A 26,148-nucleotide genomic window follows, 5' to 3' on the forward strand; every position below is an offset into this window, starting at 1 on the left:
GTGTCCAGTTTGTAAATTAATTCCAATTCAGCAATATCTCATTGGAGTCTGTTTTTGACCTTTTTTTGTTGTAATATTGAGACTTTTAGGTTTGTAATCGAGTGACCAGGGAGATTGAAGTGTTCTCTGACTGGTTTTTGAATGTTATAATTCTTGATGTCTGATTTGTGTCCATTTATTCTTTTATGTAGAGACTGTCCGGTTTGGCCAATCTACATGGCAGAGGGGCATTGCTGGCACATGATGGCATATATCACATTGGTAGATGTGCAGATGAACAAGCCTCTGATAGTGTGGCTGATGTGATTAGGTCCTATGATGGTGTCCCCTGAATAGATATGTGATAGAGTTGGCAATGGGCTTTCTTGCAAGGATAGGTTCCTAGGTTAGTGTTTTTGTTGTGTGGCGTGTGGTTGCTGGTGAGTATTTGCTTCAGGTTGAGGGGCTGTCTGTAAGCAAGGACTGGCCTGTCTCCCAAGATCTGTGAGAGTGAGGGATCGTCCTTCAGCATAGGTTGTAGATCCTTGATGATGCGCTGGAGAGATTTTAGTTGGGGGCTGAAGGTGACAGCTAGTGGCGTTCTGTTACTTTCTTCTTTGGGCCTGTCCTGTAGTAGGTGACTTCTGGGTACTCTTCTGGCTCTGTCAATTTGTTTCTTCACTTCAGCAGGTGGGTACTGTCGTTGTAAGAACACTTGATAGATATCTTGTAGGTGTTTGTCTCTGTCTGAGGGGTTGGAGCACATGTGGTTGTATCGTAGAGCTTGGCTATAGACAACGGATCGTGTGGTGTGGTCTGGATGAAAGCTGGAGGCATGTAGGTAAGTATAGCGGTCAGTAGGTTTCCAGTATAGGGTGGTGTTTATGTGACCATCACTTATTAGCATTGTCGTGTCCAGGAAGTGGATCTCTTGTGTGGACTGATCCACGCTGAGGTTGATGGTGGGATGGAAATTGTTGAAATCATGGTGGAATTCCTCAAGGCCTTCTATTCCATGGGTCCAGATGATGAAGATGTCATCAATGTAACACAAGTAGAGTAGGGGCATTAGAACAAGGCTTCCTCAGCTCTCGTCCCCAAGTCAGCCATAAAAATGTTGGCATACTGTGGGACCATGCGGGTACCCATAGTAGTGCTACTGACTTGAAGGTATACATTGTCCCCAAATATGAAATAGTTATGAGTGAGGACAAAGTCACAAAGTTCAGCCACCAGGTTTGCCATGACATTATCAGGAATACGATTCCTGATGGCTTATAGTCCATCTTTGTGTGGAATGTTGGTGTAGAGGGCTTCTACATCCATAGTGGTCAGGATGGTGTTTTCTGGAAGATCACCAATGGAAAAGGAAAGTGGCTTTTTTATAACCACTTATTTCAAATAAGGAACTTTAGAAACAGGAGGCATCATTTGACCCAGTACATTTCTTGAGTTGGATTAAAATCAGGCTACATATTTTGCTTTAACTAGTGTTCTTTCCTCCTCCTTTGAGCTACAAAAATAAATGTTTTGGTGTGATAATGATTTTATAAATCATTGGTTAGACTTCATCTTTGGTTGAGGTGCAATCTAGTTAAATTATAGGAGGAAAATTATTAAAAAGTGAATAGTGATTGTTAATACCTCCGTTTTTGGGTGCCCAACTTTAGACCCCTTGTGATCATATGCACCCCTGTATTCTCACACACACACACACACACATACACACACACTGCTGCAATGATTTTTGTACAGAATATGCCTTGTTGAGGTATCATTTGAAAACTAATAACATACAGGTCAATAATATAATTGTAAAACATATGTATCGGTGATATATATGAAATTATAGATACTTATGAATAATTATGCTTTAAAATCTGAGACTAAAAGGTGTTTAAACCAGACATGTCAGGGAGAGTTGATAAACAGGTTTTCTTCAGTCAAAGGAAAAAGGCTGACACATCAAACTGGGTGTGCGCTATTCATTTGTATTGGAGGCTGCAGTAGGAAGAGATAATTTTGCATAATAGCAACCATCAGCAAGGAAGAACCAGCGTGGAGCCTTATCTTCCAGACCTCATGGCTTCTTTACTCTGCATGAACTAATGAACTTTAGCTGGGGGTACCCTTCAGAAGAATATGTTTCAAAGGTTCACTGGACTATAAAGAGAGGGGGATCAAACCCCTTAACTGTCTTTCACTTTAAGGAGACGAAACAAAGTGATTTGATCTCTGTCCTGGGTCCTGGCCAGGCCAGCCAGTAAAAAGCTAGAAAGAAGACTTGAGGTGAGAGAAACCATCTTTAACAAAGACTGTACCTTGCTAACCTAAGTTTGACTTTTAAATGCGTGCTTTCACTTTCAGTTGCTTGTAACCATCTCTGCCTTTATCTCTTTTACTTGATATCACTTAATCCATGCTCTTTTGTTAATAAACTTGTTTTTCTTTCATTATATATCATCAGTGCTGGGTAAGTTCAGTGAAGTGTGTGCTTCTAGTAAGCTAACAAGGTTGAAATGTTACACTGTCTCTGTTGTGGCAGTGAACCTAACATTTTTTCTGTAAGGTTCCAGTGAGAGGGACTACCCCTGCAGGAGGATGATTTGGGGGTGAATTCAGAGATGGAAGGGTACTCAGTTCAACCTGCAAGGAATATTCAAGATGGCCAAAGATAAAGTGAGGCTTGTGGGTTGCTGGCAGGCTATTGGGGGGTCAGGGCTCTGAATCAAAGCTGCACAGCCACAAGACATCCAGGATTGTAAGTCTGAACTCCTTACTGCCCTGGGTGAACCTCAAAAGGTCATGGTGATATAGGTGAACAAGGAACACAGTTTGATGATTAACTGAGATTCACACTTCCAGCACTGATAAACTGGTTTTAAGTGATTCATAAGTGAAAAGGTTGGAGACAGGTTAAAAAGAGGTTACAGTTTCATTATTTTCTGTTTTGTCTCGCGTAAGGGAAATAGAACAAAATTAAAGCATAAACATGAGCATCAGGAAAGACACTACAAAGTTAAAGCTGTCTAGGCTGGAGAGTGACAGAATAAAAGGAGTTTGAACACCAAAAATGGGAGGCTGACCTGAAAGCCAAGGAGAGGAAGGCAGAAAAGCAGCACCAAGAAGACGCATACCAGCAGTCCATGGAAAATGAGAGAGAGAGAAAGAAGGAGCTGCACACCAACAAACTGGAGGTGAAAGAGAGAGAAGCCCAAAAAGAGAAAGAAAGGCTAAAGCATAAAGGACAGGCAGGGGCAGATTCCACAGCCCACAGGTACATTCCCTCTCCAGGGAACACACAGGTGGGACAAGCTGTGCCCTGCATACATAGAAGCAGACTGCATTGAAGAATACTTTACCACTTTTCAAAGGTTATGTGAGGTCATAAAGTTCTAGAGGACAAGTCCAACTTTGATTACTAAGCTCTCAGCTAAAGCATTAACTATATTTAATAAAATGCCAATTGCTCAGGCTTTGATATAACATAGAAGATGGGAGTTGGAAGAGACCTCAGGAGGCCATCTAGTACAACTCCATGCTCAAAGCAGGACCAACCCCAACTAAATCATCCCAGCCAGGGCTTTGTCAAAATGGGCCTTAAAAACCTCTAAGGATGGAGATTCCACCACCTCCCTAGGTAACCCATTCCAGTGCTTCATCACCCTCCTAGTGAAATAGTGTTTCCTAATATCCAACCTAGACCTCCCCCACTGCAACTTGAGACCATTGCTCCTTTTTCTGTCATCTGTCACCACTGAGAACAGCCTAGCTCCATCCTCTTCAGGTAGTTGAAGGCTGCTTTCAAATCCCCCCTCGCTCTCCTTTTCTGCAGACTAAATAACCCCAGTTCCCTCAGCCTCTCCTGATAAGTCATGTGCCCCAACCCCCTAAACATTTTCGTTGCCCTCCGTTGGACTCTCTCCAATTTGTCCGCATCCTTTCTGTAGTATGGGGCCCAAAACTGGACTCACTACTCCAGATGTGGCCTCACCAGTGTCGAACAGAGGGGAATAATCACTTCCCCTTGATCTGCTGGCAATGCTCCTATTACTGCAGCCCAAAATGCTGTTAGCCTTCTTGGCAACAAGGGCACACTGTTGACTCATATCCAACTTCTCATCCACTGTAATCCCCAGGTCCTTTTCCGCAGAACTGCGCTTACCCAGTTGGTCCCCAGCCTGTAGCAGTGCATGGGATTCTTCCATCCTAAGTGTAGGACTCTGCACTTGTCCTTGTTGAACCTCATCAGATTTCTTTTAGCCCAGTCCTCCAATTTGTCTAGTCACTCTGGACCATATCCCTACCCTTCAGCATATCTACCTCTCCCCCCAGCTTAGTGTCATCCGGGAACTTGCTGAGCGTGCAATCCATCCCATCATCGAGATCATTAATGAAGATGTCGAACAAAACCGGCCCTGGGTCGCTCCGCTTGATACCGGCTGCCAACTAGACATCGAGCCGTTGATCACTACCCATTGAGCCCTATGATCTAACCAGCCTTCTCTCCACCTTATAATCCATTCATCCAATCCATACTTCAACTTGCTGGCAAGAATACTGTGGGAGTCCATATCAAAAGCTTTGCTAAAGTCAAGATATATCACATCCACCCTTTCCCTGTATCCACAGAGCCAGTTATCTCATCACAAAAAACAATCAGGTTGGTCAGGCATGACTTACCCTTGCTGAATCCATGTTGACTGTTCCTGATCACCTTCCTCTCCTCCAAGTGCTTCAAAATGGATTCCCTGAGGACCTGCTCCATGATTTTTCCAGGAGGTGAGCAGGTAGTTGCCCAGATTCTCCTTCTTCCCTTTTTTAAAGATGGGCACTATAATTGCCTTCTTCCAGTTGTATGGACCTCCCCCGATCTCCATGCGTTTTCAAAGATAATGGCCCATGGCTCTGCAATCACATCAGCCAACTCCCTCAGCACCCTCGGATGCATTACATCTGGCTCCATGGACTTTTGCACATCCAGCTTTTCTAAATAGTCCTTAACCTGTTTTTTCACTACTGAGGGCTGCTCACCTCCTCTCCATACTGTGCTGCCCAGTGTAGCAGTTTGGGAGCTGACCTTGTCTGTGAAGACTGAGGCAAAAAAAGCATTGAGTACTTCAGCTTTTTCCACATCATCTGTTACTAGGTTGCCTCCCCCATTCAGTAAGGGTTGCATGCTTTCCCTGACCACCTTCTTGTTGCTAACATACCTGTAGAAACCCTTTTCGTTACCCTTCAGATCCCTTGCTAGCTGCAACTCCAGTTGTGCTTTGGCCTTCGTGATTACATCCCTGCATGCTCTTACAATATTTTTATACTCCCTACTCATCTGTCCAAGTTTCCACTTCTTGTAAGCTTCACCAAAGATTTCACTGTTAAGCCAAGCTGGTCTCCTTCCATATTTGCTATTCTTTCTGCATATCAGGATGGTTGTTCCTGCGCTCTCAATAAGGCTTCTTTAAAATACAACCAGCTCTCCTGGACTCCTTTCCGTCTCATTTTAGCCTTCCAGGGGATCCTGCCCATCAGTTCCGTGAGGGAGTCAAAGTCTGCTTTTCTGAAGTCTAGGGTATTCTGGAGTATTCTGCTGCTCTCCTTTCTTCCTTTTGTCAAGATCCTGAACTCGACCACCTCATGGTCACTGCTGCCCAGGTTGCCACCCACTTCCACTTTCCCTACCAATTCTTCCCTGTTTGTGAGCAGCAAGTCAAGAGGAGCACGGCCCCTAGTTGGTTCCTCCAGCACTTGCACCAAGAAGTTGTCCCCAACACTCTCCAAAAACTTCCTGGATTGTCTGTGCACTGCTGTATTGCTCTCCCAGCAAATGTCAGGGTGATTGAAGCCCCCCATGAGAACCAGGGCCTGTGATTTGGAAACTTCCAGTAGTTGTCTGAAGAAAGCCTCGTCTACCTCATCCGCCTGGTCTGGTGGTCTATAGCAGAAGCCCACCGTGACACCACCCTTCTAAACTTAACCCAAAGACTCTCAACAGGCTTTTCTCCAGTTTCATACTGGAGCTCTGAGCAATCATACTGCTCTCTTACATACAGTGCAACTCCTCCACCTTTTCTCCCCTGCCTGTCCTTCCTGAACAGTTTATACCCATCCATAACAGTGCTCCATGTGAGTTACCCCACCAAGTCTTTGTTATTCCAATCACATCATAGTTCCTTGACTGTGCCAGGACTTCCAATTCTTCCTGCTTGTTTCCCAGGCTTCTTGCATTCGTGTACAGGCACCTAAGATAACTAGCCAATTGCCCTGATTTCTCAGTATGAATCAGGAGGCCTCCCCTTTTGCACCCTCTGCCTTGTGTTTCCTCCCAGTACCCCACTTACCTCAAGGCTTAGGACTCCATCTCCTGGGAAACCTAATTTAAGCCTTCCTCACTAGGTTAGCAAGCCTACCTGTGAAGATGCTAAAAGAAAAGGAGTACTTGTGGCACCCAGAGACTAACCAATTTATTTGAGCATAAGCTTTCGTGAGCTACAGCTCACTTCATCGGATGCATACTGTGGAAAATACAGAAGACGTTTTTATACACACAAACCATGAAAAAATGGGTGATTATCACGACAAAAGGTTTTCTCTCCCCCCACCCCACTCTCCTGCTGGTAATAGCTTATGTAAAGTGATCACTCTCCTTACAATGTGTATGATAATCAAGGTGGGCCATTTCCAGCACAAATCCAGGGTTTAACAAAAACATCTGAGGAGGGGGGGGGTAGGAAAAAACAAGGGGAAATAGGTTACCTTGCATAATGATTTAGCCACTCCCAGTCTCTATTCAAGCCTAAGTTAATTGTATCCAATTTGCAAATGAATTCCAATTCAGCAGTCTCTCGCTGGAGTCTGGATTTGAAGTTTTTCTGTTGTAATATCGCAACTTTCATGTCTGTAATCGTGTGACCAGAGAGACTGAAGTGTTCTCCGACTGGTTTATGAATGTTATAATTCTTGACATCTGATTTGTGTCCATTTATTCTTTTACGTAGAGACTGTCCAGTTTGACCAATGTACATGTCAGAGGGGCATTGCTGGCACATGATGGCATATATCACATTGGTAGATGTGCAGGTGAACAAGCCTCTGATAGTGTGGCTGATGTTATTAGGCCCTGTGATGGTGTCCCCTGAATAGATATGTGGGCACAGTTGGCAACGGGCTTTATTGCAAGGATAGGTTGCTGGGCTAGTGGTTCTGTTGTGTGGTATGTGGTTGCTGATGAGTATTTGCTTCAGGCTGGGGGGCTGTCTGTAGGCAAGGACTGGCTTGTATCCCAAGATTTGTGAGAGTGTTGGGTCATCCTTCAGGATAGGTTGTAGATCCTTGATAATGCGTTGGAGGGGTTTTGGTTGGGGGCTGAAGGTGACGGCTAGTGGCGTTCTGTTATTTTCTTCATTAGGCCTGTCCTGTAGTAGGTGACTTCTGCGAACTCTTCTGGCTCTGTCAATCTGTTTCTTCACTTCTGCAGGTGGGTATTGTAGTTGTAAGAATGCTTGATAGAGATCTTGTAGGTGTTTGTCTCTGTCTGAGGGGTTGGAGCAAATGCGGTTGTGTCGTAGAGCTTGGCTGTAGACAATGGATCGTGTGGTGTGGTCAGGGTGAAAGCTGGAGGCATGTAGGTAGGAATAGCGGTCAGTAGGTTTCCAGTATAGGGTGGTGTTTATGTGACCATCGTTTATTAGCACTGTAGTGTCCAGGAAGTGGATCTCTTGTGTGGACTGGACCAGGCTGAGGTTGATGGTGGGATGGAAATTGTTGAAATCATGGTGGAATTCCTCAAGGGCTTCTATTCCATGGGTCCAGATGATGAAGATGTCATCAATATAGCGCAAGTAGAGTAGGGGCGTTAGGGGACGAGAGCTGAGGAAGCGTTGTTCTAAGTCAGCCATAAAAATGTTGGCATACTGTGGGGCCATGCGGGTACCCATGGTATACATTGTCCCCAAATGTAAAATAGTTATGGGTAAGGACAAAGTCACAAAGTTCAGTCACCAGGTTAGCCGTGACATTATCGGGGATAGTGTTCTTGACGGCTTGCAGTCCATCTTTGTGTGGAATGTTGGTGTAGAGGGCTTCTACATCCATAGTGGCCAGGATGGTGTTATCAGGAAGATCACCGATGGATTGTAGTTTCCTCAGGAAGTCAGTGGTGTCTCGAAGGTAGCTGGGAGTGCTGGTAGCGTAGGGTCTGAGGAGGGAGTCTACATAGCCAGACAATCCTGCTGTCAGGGTGCCAATACCTGAGATGATGGGGCGCCCAGGATTTCCAGGTTTATGGATCTTGGGTAGTAGATAGAATATCCCAGGTCGGGGTTCCAGGGGTGTGTCTGTGCGGATTTGATCTTCTGCTTTTTCAGGGAGTTTCTTGAGCAAATGCTGTAGTTTCTTTTGGTAACTCTCAGTGGGATCAGAGGGTAATGAAGATGCTGTTCCCTCTCTTCATTAGGTGGATCCCATCTCTTCCTAGCAATCCTTCTTCCTGGAACATCATCCCATGGTCAAAGAATCCAAAGCCCTCTCTCCAACACCACCTGCATAACCACGCATTTACTTCCACCATTTGATGGTCCCTACCTGGGCCTCTTCCTTCAACTGGGAGGATGGATGGGAACACGACTTGCGCCTCAGACTCCTTTATCCTTCTTCCCAGAGCCACATAGTCTGCAGTGAACCTCATTCTTGGCAGTATCATTGGTGTCCACGTGGAGAAGTAGGAAGAGGTAGCGGTCCAAGGGCTTGATCAGTCTCGGCAGACTGTCCATCACATCCTGAATTCTAGCTCTACGCAAGCAGCACACTTCTCGAGTTTCCCAGTCTGGATGGCAGATAGATGACTCCATCCCCATTAGGGGATGACTCCACCCCCCCATTTCTTCCTCTTGGGAGTGGTGGTCCTAGAACCCCCACCCCTAGGACAATGCATCCCCTGCCTTCTAATCGATGGGGTCTCCTTCTGATCCCTTTCCTCAGCTGACTCTTCCAAACTATTTTCCATCATAGTACTTGTGTAGAGAGCCTGAAAATGGTTTCTTACCTCTATCTGCATTGGGAGTACATGGGTTCTCCAGTCACATGCTGTGAGTTTTTTTCCCCGTTCTGTATTGCCCTCTCTGATTCTTCAGCATGCTGTGCCTGCAGTACCAAATGCTGACTTCTATCCAGAAAGTCTTCATTTTCTCTGATGCAGCGCAGGGTTGATACTTGGTTCTCTAGTCCTTCAATCTTCTCTTCCAATATGGAGACCAGCTTGCACTTCGTACAGATGAAGTTGCTTCTATCCTCTGGGAGAAAGACAAACATATACATTAATTTTATATATGATGAATTTTAAAAGGCTGTATTGCAAAGGTTCCAGATTATTCCTATACCTGAGGTGTATAGAACAAAATTTAGAAGCCTCAAAATGAATGACAAGATGAGTCCTAGAGAATGTGTATAAAGTGTTTGATTTGATTAAAAACATGCATCCTCAGGAAGGGGGTGGGCAGAGATATATGAATAATTGTTTGTTCTTTTTGCACAGGACCTGTTCCTGAGCTTATGTTCTGAAGAAATCAGACATGCTATTTGGGATAAATCTCAAAAATATATATAAGCCAGAATGTCCAGTGACTGCAAGCTGCAGAGGGAAGGAGCAGAAGCCCAGGCTTTTGGGGGGGGTGCTGCATTTTGTCTCTGGGAAGAGAGAGGGTGGCTGGGAGCCCAGGAACTCCCCATTAGGATCTCACGTGCAGGCCACTGTAGAGGAGGATGGTCCAAGAAGATATTTTATGTGTAATTCCACTGAATACTTGAGGAATAATTACCCTAAACTGAAAAAAGCCATGCCTGTGCACCATCCAACCAGGTTAATGCAGCTGTCCTTAACACAGGAGTCCAAGAGGTACCTGCAGGTCACCTGATTATTTTGTGAGGTCTGACCCATTGGAGGTGGACATGGAATTTGTTAAAGCTACTCAGGTAAATGACAAAGAATGCATTCGGAGAAGAGAGACTGGTGCACAGATTTCTTCGGTCAGGGAAAGTTAGACAATCAGACATGCTCCCTGGGGAGAATTCAGAATTTCTAGAACTGAGACCTCACAAATTCTCTGTACCTTTGGCTAAAGCACATGTGAGGTGGGAAGATCTGGTGGAAACTTTTGAAAGTTGGTCTGCTTGACAGTATTCCAACAGCAATTTTTGTAGGAAATGATTTTTTGTCTGTCTAACGTAGTTAATATAGTAACGTGCAGCAAAAAAGAATGTTGTTCTGTAATCTCAGAAGAGAATTGTGCAGACAAAGAAGTAGCAGTGGGGGGGAGAGGGTGACAGCCCCAGCTCAGCAGGAGAAAGCAATGTGCTTTCAGGTATGGTGGGAGGTCCAGGTCACTCCTGCATAGCAGAGGAGAGTAGCAAGCATACAAAGCTGAAAAGGGAGAAGTTGCCCACTGTAACTGGAGAGGCTGTTCTGGTTGTCTGCAGCCAGGGTTTTGCAGTGAGCACAAAGTAGGGTGACCAGATGTCCCGTTTTTAAAGGGACAGTCCTGTTTTTTGGGACACTTACTTATATAGGCGCCTATTACCCCCCACCCCCTGTCCCGTTTTTTCACAGTTGCTATCTGGTCACCCTAGCACAAAGCAAACCCCATGCTAGACAGCATTTGTGGTTACATCCTTAAGGAGACACCAGTGAAGGGAAAAAATGGAGAAAGATTTTTTTGAGGAAGGGAGATTGTACAGGAAGTTCTCCTGGGGAAAAATAGGAGCCCTGGGAAACCTTACAAGTTGTCATAAAAATAAAGGGAAGGGTAACCACCTTTCTGTATACAGTGCTATAAAATCCCTCCTGGCCAGAGGCAAAACCCTTTCACCTGTAAAGAGTTCAGAAGCTAAGATAACCTCGCTGGCACCTGACCCAAAATGACCAATGAGGGGACAAGATACTTTCAAATCTGGAGGGGGGAACAAAGGGTTTGTCTGTCTGTGTGATGCTTTTGCCGTTAACAGATCAGGAATGCAGCCTTACAACTCCTGTTAAGTTAGTAAGTAATCTAGCTAGAACATGCGTTAGATTTCCTTTTGTTTAATGGCTGGTAAAATAAGCTGTGCTGGATGGAATATATATTCCTGTTTTTGTGTCTTTTTGTAACTTAAGGTTTTGCCTAGAGGGATTCTCTATGTTTTGAATCTGATTACACTGTAAGGTATTTAACATCTTGATTTTACAGAGGTGATTCTTTTACCTTTTCTTTAATTAAAATTCTTCTTCTAAGAACCTGATTGAATTTTCATTGTTCTCAAGATCCAAGGGTTTGGGTCTGTTTTCACCTGTACAAATTGGTGAGGATTCTTATCAAGCCTTCCCCAGGAAAGGGGATGTAGAGTTTGGGGGCATATTTTGGGGGAAGACGTCTCCAAGTGGGCTCTTTCCCTGTTCTTTGTTTAAAACGCTTGGTGGTGGCAGCATACGGTTCAAGGACAAGGCAAAGTTTGTACCTTGGGGGAGTTTTTAACCTAAGCTGGTAAGAATAAGCTTAGGGGGTCTTTCATGCAGGTCCCCACATCTGTACCCTAGAATTCAGAGTGGGGAAGGAACCTTGACATGGTGGCAGAGCGGTGGGATCATTTTGAACCAGAGATTATTTTGAACCAGAAGCACAGCAGAATTTTAAAAGGTTTTGTAAAAGGTGATTGCAGCTGTATATTCTGTGTGTCTGCCTGGGGGACAGAGCAGCAGGCATAACAAAAGGATTTTTCTGTAGGCTGAGAACAGCTATCAGAGAAAAAGGTATCCGGTTACAGCACAGCAAAAGTTTACAAGCCAGTTTTTTGTTTTGTTTTGTTTTCTTTCAAACTCTCGGGTGTAAAGTTAGTTAAAAACAGAGAGCTTAGGATGACAGACTGCACTGTTCAACAGAAGCTGGAATTAGCCAGATTTGAGGTTGAGGAAAAACAAAAGGAACATGAAAGACAGGTAGAACTCAGACAGATGGAAATGGAGGCAAAAGAAATGGCAGCCAAAGAAAAAGAAAGGGAGACTGCCCACAGGAGAGAAATGGAGGCAAAGGAAAAAGAGAGGAAGCATGCTGAGGAGGCAAAGGCTAAAGAAATGGAGAAGAAGGAAAAAGAGAGGAAGCATGCTCTGGAGATGAAGAAGGCAAAGGCTCAGCAGAATATACCGAATAACCCTAACAATCGTTCCCCAACAATCCACAAATGGGAGCGACTATGTCCACAGTATTATGAATCCAGTGATATTGCTGAATATTTTCTCACCTTTGAGAGACTGTGCACACTCCATCAAATTCCTGAAGCTCACAAGATGAGTACATTGGTCGCAAAATTGACTGGAAGGGTTCTGGACATATTCAATAAGATGCCTATTGATGAGGCTCCTGACTATAATAAATTCAAGGATTTGGTTTTAAAACAATTTCAAGTTACACCTGAAACTTACAGAGTAAAATTTAGAGCCCTTAAGAGAGGACCTGGACTAAGTAATGTGGCTTATGTAAACCAGAAGACAGATCTGTTTGATAAATGGCTCAACAGACGGGCTGTAACTAACTTTGGAGGAATGCGAGATTTGATGATACAGGAGCAATTCCTGAATATGTCCAAGGAGGATATAAAACAGTGTTTATGGGATAAGAAAATGGACTCAGCAGAAAGTCTTGCTTCTTATGCTGATCCATACAAGCAGTCCCAGACCGCCAGAGTGGCGGGGCAAGCCGGAACAAAACGGGTGGAGGGAGGAGGAGGAACAACCCTGGTCGCAGTTGGAGCAGATACCAGAAGGGACACCCTCAGACCACACCCTACTACCGGGGGCAGCCTAAGGCCCCAGCTACACCCCAAGGAACACTCCAGACACCTTATTGTCCCGCCACATCGTTCTCCAGCAACCCACCTCGCCCCAGTGACCCATCAGCTGGACGATGTTTTAAATGTAACAAGCCGGGGCACGTAAAGGCCAACTGCCCAAGAAACCCAACAGATTATAGTTCATTGCACCGGAATAACACCAGAGGTCCTCAGGCCCAGATACCCTCAGAGCAGAGGGAAACTGTGAGTGTGGGTGGGAAGGTCACCTTGTGGAGGGACACCGGAGCACAAGTGTCGGCTATCCATGCTTCCTTAGTGGACCCCAATTTAATCGACCTAGAGGTCCAAGTGACTATTCAAGACTTCAAGTCAAACTCCTTTGACTTGCCTACAGCCAAGTTGCCGGTCCAGTACAAGGGCTGGTCAGGAATGTGGACTTTTGCAGTCGATGATGATTATCCCATCCCCATGTTGTTGGGGGAAGACTTGGCCAATCATGTGAAGCTAGACAAGAGGGTGGGAATGGTCACCCACAGCCAGGCTAAGCAAGCTGTCACACCTAGCTCTATTCCGGAAACTTTTACCAGGACCCGGTCAGAGGTGATGGAACCGGACCCCATGCCAACATCTGCAACAGCAGTAGTGGATCCAGTCACAGAGACCCAGACAGAGCCAGTCTCAGAACTGGAACCAACAACCAGCACCAGAACCATTGCCAGCACTGAATCCAGTACTTGCAGCCCCAACACCAGAGGGCCCCACCGAACCTGCACTGGCAGCAGCAGATAATCCTACACAAGAGGCTCAGCCGGAGCCTGAACCCCAACGTAGTGCACCAGCGTAGAGCGGTTCACTGTCAACGGAAACAGCCCCATCACCTGCATCGCTTCCAGAGGGACCAAGCCCAGGTCCACAATCCAATGAGGAACTGATGTCTCCATCATCAAGGGAACAGTTCCAGACCGAACAGGAAGCAGATGAAAGCCTTCAGAGAGCTTGGACGGCGGCATGGAGCAACCCACCGCCTCTCAGCTCTTTTAATCGATCCAGGTTTGTTGTAGAAAGAGGACTTTTATACAAGGAAACTCTTTCTGGTGGACACCAGGAAGACTGGCATTCTCAGAGACAGTTGGTAGTTCCATCTAAGTTCCAGGTAAAGCTATTAAGCTTAGCCCACGATCATCCTAGTGGCCATGCTGGGGTGAACAGAACCAAAGACCATTTGGGAAAGTTGTTCCACTGGGAGGGAATGGGCAAGGATGTTTCTACCTATGTCCGGACTTGTGAAGTATGCCAAAGAGTGGGAAAACCCCAAGACCAGGTCAAAGCCCCTCTCCAGGCACTCCCCATCATTGAGGTTCCATTTCAGCAGTAGCTGTGGATATTCTGGGCCCTTTTCCAAAAAAGACACCCAGAGGAAAGCTGTACATACTGACTTTCATGAATTTTGCCACCCGATGGCCGGAAGCAGTAACTCTAAGCAATGCTAGGGCTAAAAGTGTGTGTCAAGCACTAACGGACATTTTTGCCCCTCCGACATCCTTACAGATGCAGGAACTAATTTCCCGGCAGGAACTATGGAAAGCCTTTGGGAAGCTCATGGGGTGAACCACTTGGTTGCCACCCCTTACCATCATCAAACAAATGGCCTGGTGGAGAAGTTTAATGGAATTTTGGGGGCCATGATACATGAATTCGTAAATGAGCACTCCAATGATTGGGACCTAGTGTTGCAGCAGTTGCTCTTTGCCTACAGAGCTGTACCCCATCCCAGGTTAGGGTTTTCACCATTTGAACTTGTATATGGCCATGAGGTTAAGGGGCCATTACAGTTGGTAAAACAGCAATGGGAGGGGTTTATATCTTCTCTAGGAACTAACATTCTGGACTTTGTAACCAACCTACAAAACACGCTGCAAACCTGTAGCCCTTGCTAAAGGAAACCTAAAGGATGCTCAAAAAGAGCAAAAAGCCTGGTATGATAAACATGCCAGAGAGCGTTCCTTCAAAGTAGGGGACCAGGTCATGGTCTTAAAGGCGCTCCAGACTCATAAAATGGAAGCGTCGTGGGAAGGGTCATTCACGGTCGAAGAGAGCCTGGGAGCTGTAGATGGTCGCCTACCTTGACAATGTGGCAATATTTTCGGATTCCTGGGCAGAACACCTGGAACATCTACAAAAAGTCTTTGAGCGCATAAGGGAGGCAGGACTAATTGTTAAGGCTAAGAAGTGTCAAATAGGCCCAAACAGAGTGACTTACCTTGGACACCAGGTGGGTCAAGGAACTACAGGCCAAAGTGGATGCTATCCAAAAGTGGCCTGTCCCAAAATCAAAGAAACAGGTCCAATCCTTCTCAGGCTTGGCCGGATATTGCAGGTGATTTGTACCGCACTACAGCCAGATCGCCGCCCCACTGACAGACCTAACCAAAAACAAACAGCCAAATGCGGTTCAGTGGACTGAAGAGTGTCAGAAGGCCTTTAACCAGCTTAAAGCGACACTCCTGTCTGACCCTGTGCTAAGGCCCCAGACTTTGACAAACAGTTCCTAGTAACCAGAGATGCGTCCAAGCATGGTGTGGAAGCAGTCTTAATGCAGGAAGGACCGAATCAAGAGTTCCATCCTGTCGTGTTTCTCAGCAAGAAGCTGTCTGAGAGGGAAAGCCACTGGTCAATCAGTGAAAAGGAATGTTACGCTATTGTCTACACTCTGGAAAAGCTATGCCCATACGTTTGAGGACGGCGTTTCCACCTGCAAACCAACCATGCTGCGCTACAGTGGCATCATACCGCCAAGGGAAATAACAAAAAACTTGTTCAGTGGAGTTTAGCTCTCCAAGATTTTGATTTTGACATACAACACATCTCAGGAGCTTCTAACAAAGTGGCTGATGCACTCTCCCGTGAAAGTTTCCCAGAATCAACTGGTTAAAATCGTCCTTGAGATGTGGAAAATATTATTAGTCTTTATACAGTTAGTAGTATATTTAGAGGTGCATGTGTCTTATTAACTCTGTTTTCTCCTAGAGCTCCAGGAAGAAATCACAGCCAGTGTTTCACCCTATCTGTGATTTGGGGGGCATGTCATAATAATAAAGGGAAGGGTAACCACCTTTCTGTATACAGTGCTATAAAATCCCTCCTGGCCAGAGGCAAAATCCTTTCACCTGTAAAGAGTTAAGAAGCTAAGATAACCTCGCTGGCACCTGACCCAAAATGACCAATGAGGGGACAAGATACTTTCAAATCTGGAGGCGGGGGAACAAAGGGTTCGTCTGTTTGTGTGATGCTTTTGCCAGGAACAGGTCAGGAATGCAGCCTTACAACTCCTGTTAAGTTAGTAAGTAATCTAGCTAGAACATGTCTTTTTGTAACTGAAGGTTTTGCCTAGAGAGATTCTCTATGTTTTGAATCTGATTACCCTGTAAGGTATTTAACATCCTGATTTGACAGAGGTGATTCTTTTACCTTTTCTTTAATTAAAATTCTTCTTCTAAGAACCTGATTGATTTTTCATTGTTCTTAAGATCCAAGGGTTTGGGTCTGTGTTCACCTGTACAAATTGGTGAGGATTCTTATCAAGCCTTCCCCAAGAAAGGGGGTGTAGGGCTTGGGGGGATATTTTGGGGGAAGACGTCTCCAAGTGGGCTCTTTCCCTGTTCTTTGTTTAACACACTTGGTGGTGGCAGCATACGGTTCAAGAACAAGGCAAAGTTTGTACCTTGGGGAAGTTTTTAACCTAAGCTGGTAAGAATAAGCTTAGGGGTCTTTCATGCAGGTCCCCATATCTGTACCCTAGAGTTCAGAGTAGGGAAGGTACCTTGACACAAGCAACTACAGTAACTCCTGGTTTACACTGTTTCGTTGTTACGTTGCTGATCAATTAGGGAACATGCTCGTTTAAAGTTTTGCAATGTTCCCTTATAACGTCGTTTGGCACCTGCTTTGTCCACTGCTTGCAGGAAGAGCATCCCGTTGCAGCTAGCTGGTGGGGGCTTGGAACCAGGGTTGAGCGTCAGCCCCCCATCAGCTCCCCGCTCCTCTAAGTTCCCTGTGCAGCAGCCACCCAGCAGGCTATCAGTTGGCCAGCAGTTCAGCTCTTTCTCCCCCCACTGCCATGTGCTGCTCCTGTCCTTTGCCTTGGAGCTGCTCTCCAGAGCCTCCTGCTTGCTGGGAGGGGGAGGGGGGAAGGAGAAGGGGGCTAATGTCAGGGTGTCGTCCCCCCCCCCGGCTCCTGCACCCCACTTACCCTATCTCCATAGGGCAGGGGACACACACGACAGGGGTCCAAACGGAGGGAGCTTCCTGGCAGCTGCGGTCTCACTTAACAAGGTAGTGTACTTAACAGTGGTGTCAGCCTACTTAAAAGGGGAAATGCGCATCTCTCTCACTCACACACAAGGTGTGTGTCTCTGTCTCTATCTGCCATGCTGTCTCCCCTCCCTCCATTCGTGCTGCCTTGTAGAGTGTGAGGCTACATTAACAACGAGTTAACCCTTGAGGGCTCAGCCAATTGCTAGTTCATTTAGCAGTAAGGCATTCCCTGGGAAATATCCCACCCTCTGACTCCACCACCTCAACCAAGCTTCACAATTATCATCACTGTGTACAATATTAAATTGTTTGTTTAAAACTTATACTATGTGTCTGTGTGTGTATGTATAGTCTTTTGTCTGGCAAAAAAATTTCCCTGGAACCTAAACCCTAATTAGTTACATTAATTCTTATGGAGAAATTGGATTCGCTTAACATCATTTCGCTTAAAGTCACATTTTTCAGGAACATAACTACAGTGTTAAGTGAGGAGTTACTGTAGTTGTCCCTGCCCAGCACTGTGGGGTGTTAATGTTGCTAGCACATAATTGTCCTTTTGCTCGTCTCTTGTAGGCATATAGAACCAATGAGAGGTTAAAGAAAAATTTTTACTGGCCAGGGATACAGAATGATGTGGGCAACTGTTGCAGACCTTTTGATTTATGTCAGAAGGGGAGACCTGTAGGACCACAAAAAGTCCCCTGTTCCCCTTGCCTGTGATACAGAGGCGTTGTATAGGGTAGAAATGGACATTGTGGGCTCTATGCTGTGTCTTACTCAAACAGGAAAAAAACATACCTTGGTAGTAGTGGATTTTGCCACTAGATACCCTAAAGCAGTTACACTAACTAACGTAGAGGCTGATACTGTGGCAAAAGCCCTTTGCACTATTTGCAGCATAGTGAAGAGATTTTATCAGATAATCAGTCAGATTTCATGTCCCAGCTATTCAGTAAATTACGGAAATTATGTGGCGTGAAACAACTAAAGGCTGCCTCAGCTCAGCCAGAGACAAATGGCTTGGTGGAGAAGTTCAAGGAACATTGAAAGCAGTGTTGAGAACATATGTGAACCTAATACTTTTTCTGTGAGGGTGACAGGGACTGGACCTTGCAGGAGGACGATTTTGGTATGAATTTAGGTTTGGAAGAGTACTAAGGTCAGAGGGCAAGGAGTATCCAAGTTGGGCAAAGCCAGGTTGAGGCTTGTGGGCTGCTGGCAGGCTTTTGGGGTCAGTACTCTGAACGAAAGCTGCAAAGCCATAAGACACCCAGGGTTGCCAGGCATACATTGATTGAACCCCTTACTGCAGCGGTTCTCAACCAGGGGTCCGCAGGACCCTGCAGCTGAAACACTGAGCCCGAGCCCCAGTGCCCCTCGTCACAGGGCTGAAACCCCAAGAATCAGTTGCAGTGCCAGAGTGGGGCAGGCCCCGGGGGCAGATCTACCCCCCTCCCCTGTCGGAGGCCACATCCCCTGGCCAGGTCGGAGGTGGGAAGCTGAAGTCAGTGTTGGCAGCTGCTGCTCTGGCTCATGTCATAGAGCAGGCAGCTACGGCATTCCCCCATCTTCAGCTGGTGCTTGGGATTGCGGCTGCTCCTCAGCTCACGCAGGGGTAAGAGCTGCCCAGGCAGGGGGACCCCGCTCTGTGGCTGGCAGTGCCCTTGGGGAGCAGTGATGACAGGAGAGCCCTCCTGGCACACAGCCCCTAGCTGTCCCCTCCCTGCATCCTGAACTACCCTCCTGCCTGCACACAGCCCCTAGCTACCTCCTCCCTGCACCCTGAGTTACACCCTCACAGCCCCTAGCTACCTTCTCCTTGCATCCTGAGCTGCCCGCACACAGCCCTTAGCTACCCCCTCCCTGTACCCTGAGCAGTTTTCAAACTTTTTGAGCTGAACCCCCACCACGCACAATCCAGACAGGCTGAGGTGAGTCAGGGGTTGGAGGTGGTGCTGCCTTCCTGGACCCTGCTGTGTCCGTGCCCTCCAAAAATAGAAGTCAAACTGCGCCTATGCCTGAGGGCTCCCCCCACCCCAGCCCAGAGTCCCCCCGCCTTCTGCTGGGCCCTGGAGTTTTTATAGCATGTTGAGGGGGGCCTCAGAAAGAAAAAGGTTGAGAACCCTTGCCTTATGGGCCTCATTGAGCCCCAAAACATCACACCCTGTAAAGGGACTGTTTCAGTCAGTACTTGCTGTTGAAAGCCAGCCCTTTTTAGGGTGTCTGAAGTTGGACATCCCAAGTCATTAGTCACTCTTGGAAATGTTGTCCATTTTCTTGGGAAGGGTGTCATTTAGGTCTTCACGCTTTACCTTGATTACCTGAAATTGTGAAAGAAGATTAAAGAAGTGTGCGGTTTTTTCAGTTTATATTGAAAACACTGATCAAGGCAGTTTACAAACTGGGGGGGGATTCTGAAAGCCAATCTAAAAAGGAAATGAAGTAAATGAGTAATTCAGATACTCTTTTCTCCATTAAAATGCAGTAAGAAAATACTAGTAATTGGAGGATGACAGTAGGGCAAATAGTACAAATATTCTTTCCCTTTGCTTATGCCATTTTAGTGGGTTGGTTGGATTGTTTTTATAATTACAGCTATGCATGAAGCTAGATTCTGAGGATTTTTCTCTACTAACTTGAGTAGCCTATTCTTAAATTGTTTCTCATTAGTACTCAAATTTCATTTCAAGATCTGAAGGCATCTCATGGAGAATCGTTTGAAAAACACTTATGATGTGTTAATTTTTTTATTATTATTACTAGGGATGTTTGCATGAAAAAAAATCCTTTTCTTAAAAATATGTTTGTTGCATTTTTCTCACATGAAGTAATAATGTGCCAGTTTAACATCACAATTACTTGCTCTGGAAATTATTGATACCACAAACAAAAATACGACTTTAGGGAATAAGCAGTAGGAGCAGATCCTGTTTCTTCACAGATCACTAGTAATAAGTAAGGACCAAAAAAAGGCCTGAAAAGAAGACATATAAACAGACTTTTATTTTGGAAACGGAATGCTGCTTGACACTGTACCTCTTCTCCCCTCTCCCTCCCCCAGTTTTCCATGTGGAATAATTGCTCTTTTAGATTGTGAATTTTTTTTATTTATTTATTTGTTTGTTTGTTGAGCACCCAGTTCCCTTTGATTAACTCCCTTTGATGCTTTGCTGGATTAGGACTTTCAGGTACAATTTTGAAAAGACTTTTTAAGCAGTAACTTTGATGAGCAGTCACAGTGGAGTCCAGTAAAATTAATCACTTTTCAGAATCAGCACCTAAATTAGTTCTTATTTTGGTTTTGATTGCAATGTATTTGGGAAACACAAGTAAATTCTTAAGTTATTTTTTATGTTGTTCAATTTGATAAACTAACAAAATACAGATTCAATAGAGCAATTTCTTAAAATAGCAATTTTGGTAACGTGTTTTTTAAACTTGACTCTCAACAATATTAGTGTAAGACAATTCCAAATATGCAGCACTAGAATACTGAAAATAGACACACAAATTCCTGTTAATGTTAATAGATAGCAATGCAAAGAAATCTTTTGTCACTTAATTAATAAGGTTTTCTGTATTTGTTTCATTTTAGTTACTTGGAAGATGCTTATACTACAGTGATGATGGCTATGTAATTACCTAAATCTATAGCAATAATGGTACTTTTTGTAGACGTGGCTATCTTTTTTTTTTCCTTTTTAGATTCCCATTTCATAACTACAGTCTTTTCTCATATTTTAAAAAGATTTTCTTACAGAAAACGTTGTGTTGTTTTGTGTAGGGTTATTTTGAAAGCTGCAACATACATAGAAACAGGATAGCAGGCTTTGAGGTCAAAGCTTATGCCAACCCTACTGTAGTTCGGTGTGAAATCCATCACGGTCAGACTGGAGGAATCTATGTTCATGAAAAAGGAAGAGGACAATTCATAGAGAATAAAATCTATGCAAACAATTTTGCAGGTGTTTGGATTACCTCAAACAGTGACCCAACAATAAGGTTGGTTTGTTTCTTTGGTGGTTGGGTGTTTAGTTGGTGCTCGTTTGTAGGAATGTTTTAGGGAATAACATTAACATTCCTACATATATCAAAATGAAATGGATGTGTCAGGGTGCAATGGAATTATATTTTTAATTTGCGTGCATACATTTTTAGAAGTATATAGTTTCTTAAAATTCTGCAATCCTGACACTATTGTAGATTTCAAAACCTGGTAAATTTTACATATATTTGTACATTTTATATATGTTTAGTTTATATGGTACAGTGTAACTTAGTTTCATAGTTTTGTAACATGTGGTTTTGTTCCTTAGGGGCAATGCAATTTTTAATGGGAATCAAGGTGGAGTTTACATCTTTGGTGATGGGAGAGGCCTTATTGAAGGAAATGACATTTATGGTAAATGTATACATTTACCTTATTGCATCTTGGACTTTTTATATTTTGTGTGCCAAATTTTCTTAAAGTATCACCCCTTTCAACAGGTAATGCATTAGCAGGAATTCAGATTCGAACAAATAGTTGTCCCATTGTTCGACACAACAAGATTCATGATGGCCAACACGGTGGAATTTATGTGGTGAGTACTAACTACATATAGCGAGTCTAGGCGTGTAAATTCTGCTAGGTAGTATTTTCTGTGGGTGTTATGGAAATATAATGCCTTGTATACAGACTTAAACTTTAAAGTAAACATTTAAAGTTTCATTTTCTGTTTTGTTATGTCTGTTTTGATTGAAGTAGTTTCTTATGTTCTACAGATAGATTGACCCTAATTACAATTAATCTTGTTTTAATTTTGGCAAATATAACTAGAATATTTCTTTTAAATTCAAGACATTGTCCTACAGTGTAATTTTAAAAGGGCTAGCTAGCAAAATATCATCAGATTTTAAAATAAATAAATAAATAAGGTTTTACCTTACATTCATTTTTTGTAATAATTTTACATCATGTACACTTAAATCTAGAAACCTGGAGCATTTCACATTTACCGCTAGACTGACTAAATTCATATCTTCCCACCCACAAGCTGGTATGTGTCACTAAAAGTACACAGAGAAGTTAGAAGTCAAGACTAGAGTCGTAAGTCTCTCGCATGTGAAACCAAGGGTTATATAAAATGAACTGAAGCTCTCAGACTAGAATTGTATAAATATTTGCCTTACTATCTGACCCTGCAAGTCTAATGTAGCTTTAATTTTAAACACAAATGCACCAGTAAAGATTGTTATATGCCTTAAGTAAGAAACATGCCAATTTATATAACTTATTTTATTTTTAATAGACAATGCTGGATGTAAGATTAGAACCTGGTTTCCTAGCACATAGTTGAGTGCAGAGCTCCACTAGCAAAACCCAGCAGAGATTTCTAAACTTCAGTACAAACCCTTGAAATCTCAAGTAGTAAATCAGATGTAAAAAGAGAAATTCTTAACCTGTTTTTACACTTAAAATGTTCAGAAATATAAAGTCTCATGAATAGTACAAAATGATTTTAAAAATGGTAGTAACTTGAGAACTCTGGGAGACGTCTAACATAGGAAAAAGAAAAGGAGTACTTGTGGCACCTTAGAGACTAACCAATTTATTTGAGCATAAGCTTTCGTGAGCTACAGCTGTAGCTCACGAAAGCTTATGCTCAAATAAATTGGTTAGTCTCTAAGGTGCCACAAGTACTCCTTTTCTTTTTGCGAATACAGACTAACACGGCTGTTACTCTGAAACCTAACATAGGAAAGGACATCACACTTGGACAAAGAGATTTTTTCCCCACAAAAAGAAAAAGGCTATAAAGCCAATATTTGCAAGAGGCTACTTTATTTAATCTTTGACTTATCTTGCTTGTATTTAGCATGAAAAAGGACAAGGTGTGATTGAAGAAAATGAAGTTTACAGTAATACTTTGGCTGGAGTCTGGGTGACAACCGGAAGTACTCCAGTACTGAGGAGAAATAGAATACATAGTGGGAAACAGGTGGGTTTTGTTTTGCGTGATAGAAATACTGTTTTCACACTTCTTCCTTACTTCTAATTTAATTATTTTATTTTTAATGTCAGGTTGGTGTTTATTTTTATGACAATGGACATGGAGTGTTGGAGGACAATGACATCTATAATCACATGTACTCAGGGGTTCAAATAAGGTAATATGTGTTTTCATTTTACATCTAAAAAGAGATTTTATTGTATTATCCTTATTTCTCTCTTTACTCCTCCTTATCATTCGGTTCCTAAAATTTACCCCGGGAGGAGGGGAGAGGAGCGTCCTTTTAAATCTAGTGTCCTCAATTTCAACTCAAGGGGAGGAATTCTTGTCAGGAGAACCTGGATGCTGACTTTTATTCCCAGTTTCTCTCTGTGTTGATAATAGTGTGAAGTCTTAAGTCTATTAAATCTAAGAATTAAGTCTACTTGGAAACAATCAAGGATTTCTAAAGGCTTGCAAGCAATGTCTTCTATATTTTTGCATGGGTAAACCTACAGAATGCTGATGTGATTGATGTACTATTTTTTCCCCATCTTCAGATGTATTTTAAATGTTCCGTTTTAGGGAACCTTTTTTAATAACTTATTTGCTTGTGATTATCTATAGAACTGGAAGCAACCCCAAAATTAGGCGCAACAAAATCTGGGGAGGTCAGAATGGTGGTATTCTTGTTTATAATTCTGGTAGGTCCATTCTTTCATTTTTTCAGACCTTAAGATGCTTTGCAACATGGTTATTAGAAAGACAGTTATGTTGAATATTTTTTTTTATAGGGCTTGGATTTATAGAAGACAATGAAATTTTTGATAATGCAATGGCTGGAGTATGGATTAAGACAGACAGTAATCCTACGCTAAGAAGAAATAAAATCCATGATGGAAGAGATGGGGGCATCTGTATATTTAATGGGGGCAGAGGTAGCATTCTTTCCTCGTTAGAATACGCTAAACATATTGGATTATAATCTAATTTCAGATTAAGATATTGTTCTTTTAAATTGCTCTTTAGAAATTTGATTATTTTTCTTTATGAAGTAGTAAAATATTTATTAAAACATACTAATGCTTTTTAGTGTCATCAGTTAAATCTGTAATACTAAACTGTAATAGGCAAAGGAGAAATTCACCTCATCCAGGAAGCCTATTCCAGACTACTTCTATAAGGCTAGACTTCTTCCTTATTACCTGCGATCTACATTTGTCACTTTTTTGCCATTTAATTCAAGGACAAAAGGTCTGATGTAATCATCAAATTGAAGATTTCAGATCTTGGATTTGTGAGGGGGTTGGTTTTGTTTATAAATGTACGGTTTTTGTCAATACCAAAGATCTGGAAAGAGCCAAACTTCCCCTACTACCTATTAAAAGGAAAATATCTTATTAAGAAATTAGGTAGTTAGTCCTTCATTGTGGATTATTAACTTTAATTTTAGGTTATGAAGTTTTGAGTTGAGCTGCACTGCAGCAGAAAAGTACCAGTCAAAAAATTATGCTCTTCTTTGAGACTACCAAATGCTGCTGTAGAAAAAAGAGCAGAGCACAAAGTCTGACAGATTTGGTTTTCTTAAATATAGAGTAGCCTCTAGGTCAGTGGCTCTCAACCTTTCCAGACTACTGTACCCCTTTCAGGAGTCTTTGTCTTGCGTACCCCCAAGTTTCACCTAATTTAAAAAATTACTTGCTTACAAAATCAGACATAAAAAATACAAGTGTCATAGCACACTATTACTGAAAAATTGCTTGCTTTCTCATTTTTACCATATAATTATAAAATAAATCAATTGGAATATAAATATTGTACTTACACTTCAGTGTATTAGTATATAGAGCCGTATAAAGAAGTCATTTTATGAAATTTTAGTTTATACTGATTTGGCTACTGCTTTTTATGTAGCTTGTTGTAAAGCTACACAAAAATCTAGATGTGTTGATGTACTCCCAGAAGACCTCTGTGTACCCCCATGGGTACGTGTACACCTGGTTGAGAACCACTAGTCTAGGTGTACTACTTATGAGCTTACTGTAATGGGTCATAGGTCCCCATGGTTTCCCCATCTGTACTGAAAATCCTGGTTATATTAAATATCCTTAGAAGCATATAAATTGAGAATAACTTTCAAAAGATGACGTATTATCACCAACATCCTGTTAATCCTTACGTCCTGGGAATACCCATTACTGGCATTGAAATCATTGGCACTATGAGTAAAATACCATACAAATTGCTTATAAAGAGAAACACAAAGATGGTTAGCCTTAAATCTGGTGTTTGTTGTTGGTTCTGTTGTAGGTCTCCTTGAAGAGAATGATATTTTTAGGAATGCTCAAGCTGGTGTTCTCATCAGCACCAACAGTCACCCTGTGTTAAGGAAAAATCGAATATTTGATGGATTTGCTGCAGGTTTGTATTCTTTAAATCATATTTTTGAAGGGGTAGAGCTTACAGATTTTAGTTCAGTATTATGACAGGCAAGGGTCCCTTTTCTACAGCTAGGATTATTATTCATTTGGACAGTCTGAGATATTCTACAGTTGTGTTCTAGAAATCATTTGGGATTTTAGAATTGCCAAAATGCCAGTTTTGCAGCATTCTCTGAAATTATCAGGAAATAATGCAGTTTCTATCTCATCACATAGCAGATTTTCTAGTAACTGTTCACAATTTTCTTTTGAAAGTCAATCAGGATGTATATGTTACTGACTTGGTGAGAGTTTACCTGAATTTTCTATCACTAATCCTGTTTTAGAGCAATGGAAATTTTAGCAACATACTTCTGAGATTCTGGAATCACTTTGCGTGGAAGGCTTCAAAAGTATTGAAATCTGTGGTTTTTATGGAATCAGTTGAATAGGAATACTAAGTCTTATTGTAATAATGGTGACTTTCGTACACTGCTGTTTGTTAGACATTGTGCTATAATAGTTCTTTAATCCTAATCAATTGAAATTGCATGCTTGAGTTTTCTCCATTTGTCTTTCAGAAAAAACAAGCTTCTGTGAAGACCTTTAAAAGGTCTTGCTTCTGTGTAGTGCTGGGGAGCTGCCAA

The 26,148-nt window shown here is 43.0% G+C and overlaps 1 protein-coding gene across 2 annotated transcripts in view; it reads left to right on the forward strand.

Annotated features, from left to right (window-relative positions):
* Window positions 1-26,148, forward strand: part of FBXO11 (F-box protein 11) — a 199,710-nt gene that overhangs the window by 169,083 nt on the left and 4,479 nt on the right. For both annotated transcript variants that reach the window (XM_074949453.1, XM_074949454.1), the window contains exons 12-19: window positions 20,894-21,111; window positions 21,426-21,511; window positions 21,598-21,692; window positions 22,968-23,090; window positions 23,174-23,259; window positions 23,709-23,785; window positions 23,876-24,019; window positions 25,392-25,502. In XM_074949453.1, the coding sequence (XP_074805554.1) occupies window positions 20,894-21,111; window positions 21,426-21,511; window positions 21,598-21,692; window positions 22,968-23,090; window positions 23,174-23,259; window positions 23,709-23,785; window positions 23,876-24,019; window positions 25,392-25,502 (940 nt within the window). The remainder of the gene's footprint in view (window positions 1-20,893; window positions 21,112-21,425; window positions 21,512-21,597; window positions 21,693-22,967; window positions 23,091-23,173; window positions 23,260-23,708; window positions 23,786-23,875; window positions 24,020-25,391; window positions 25,503-26,148) is intronic.

Source organism: Natator depressus, chromosome 3, assembly GCF_965152275.1.
Source record: "Natator depressus isolate rNatDep1 chromosome 3, rNatDep2.hap1, whole genome shotgun sequence".
NCBI lineage: Eukaryota > Metazoa > Chordata > Testudines > Cheloniidae > Natator > Natator depressus.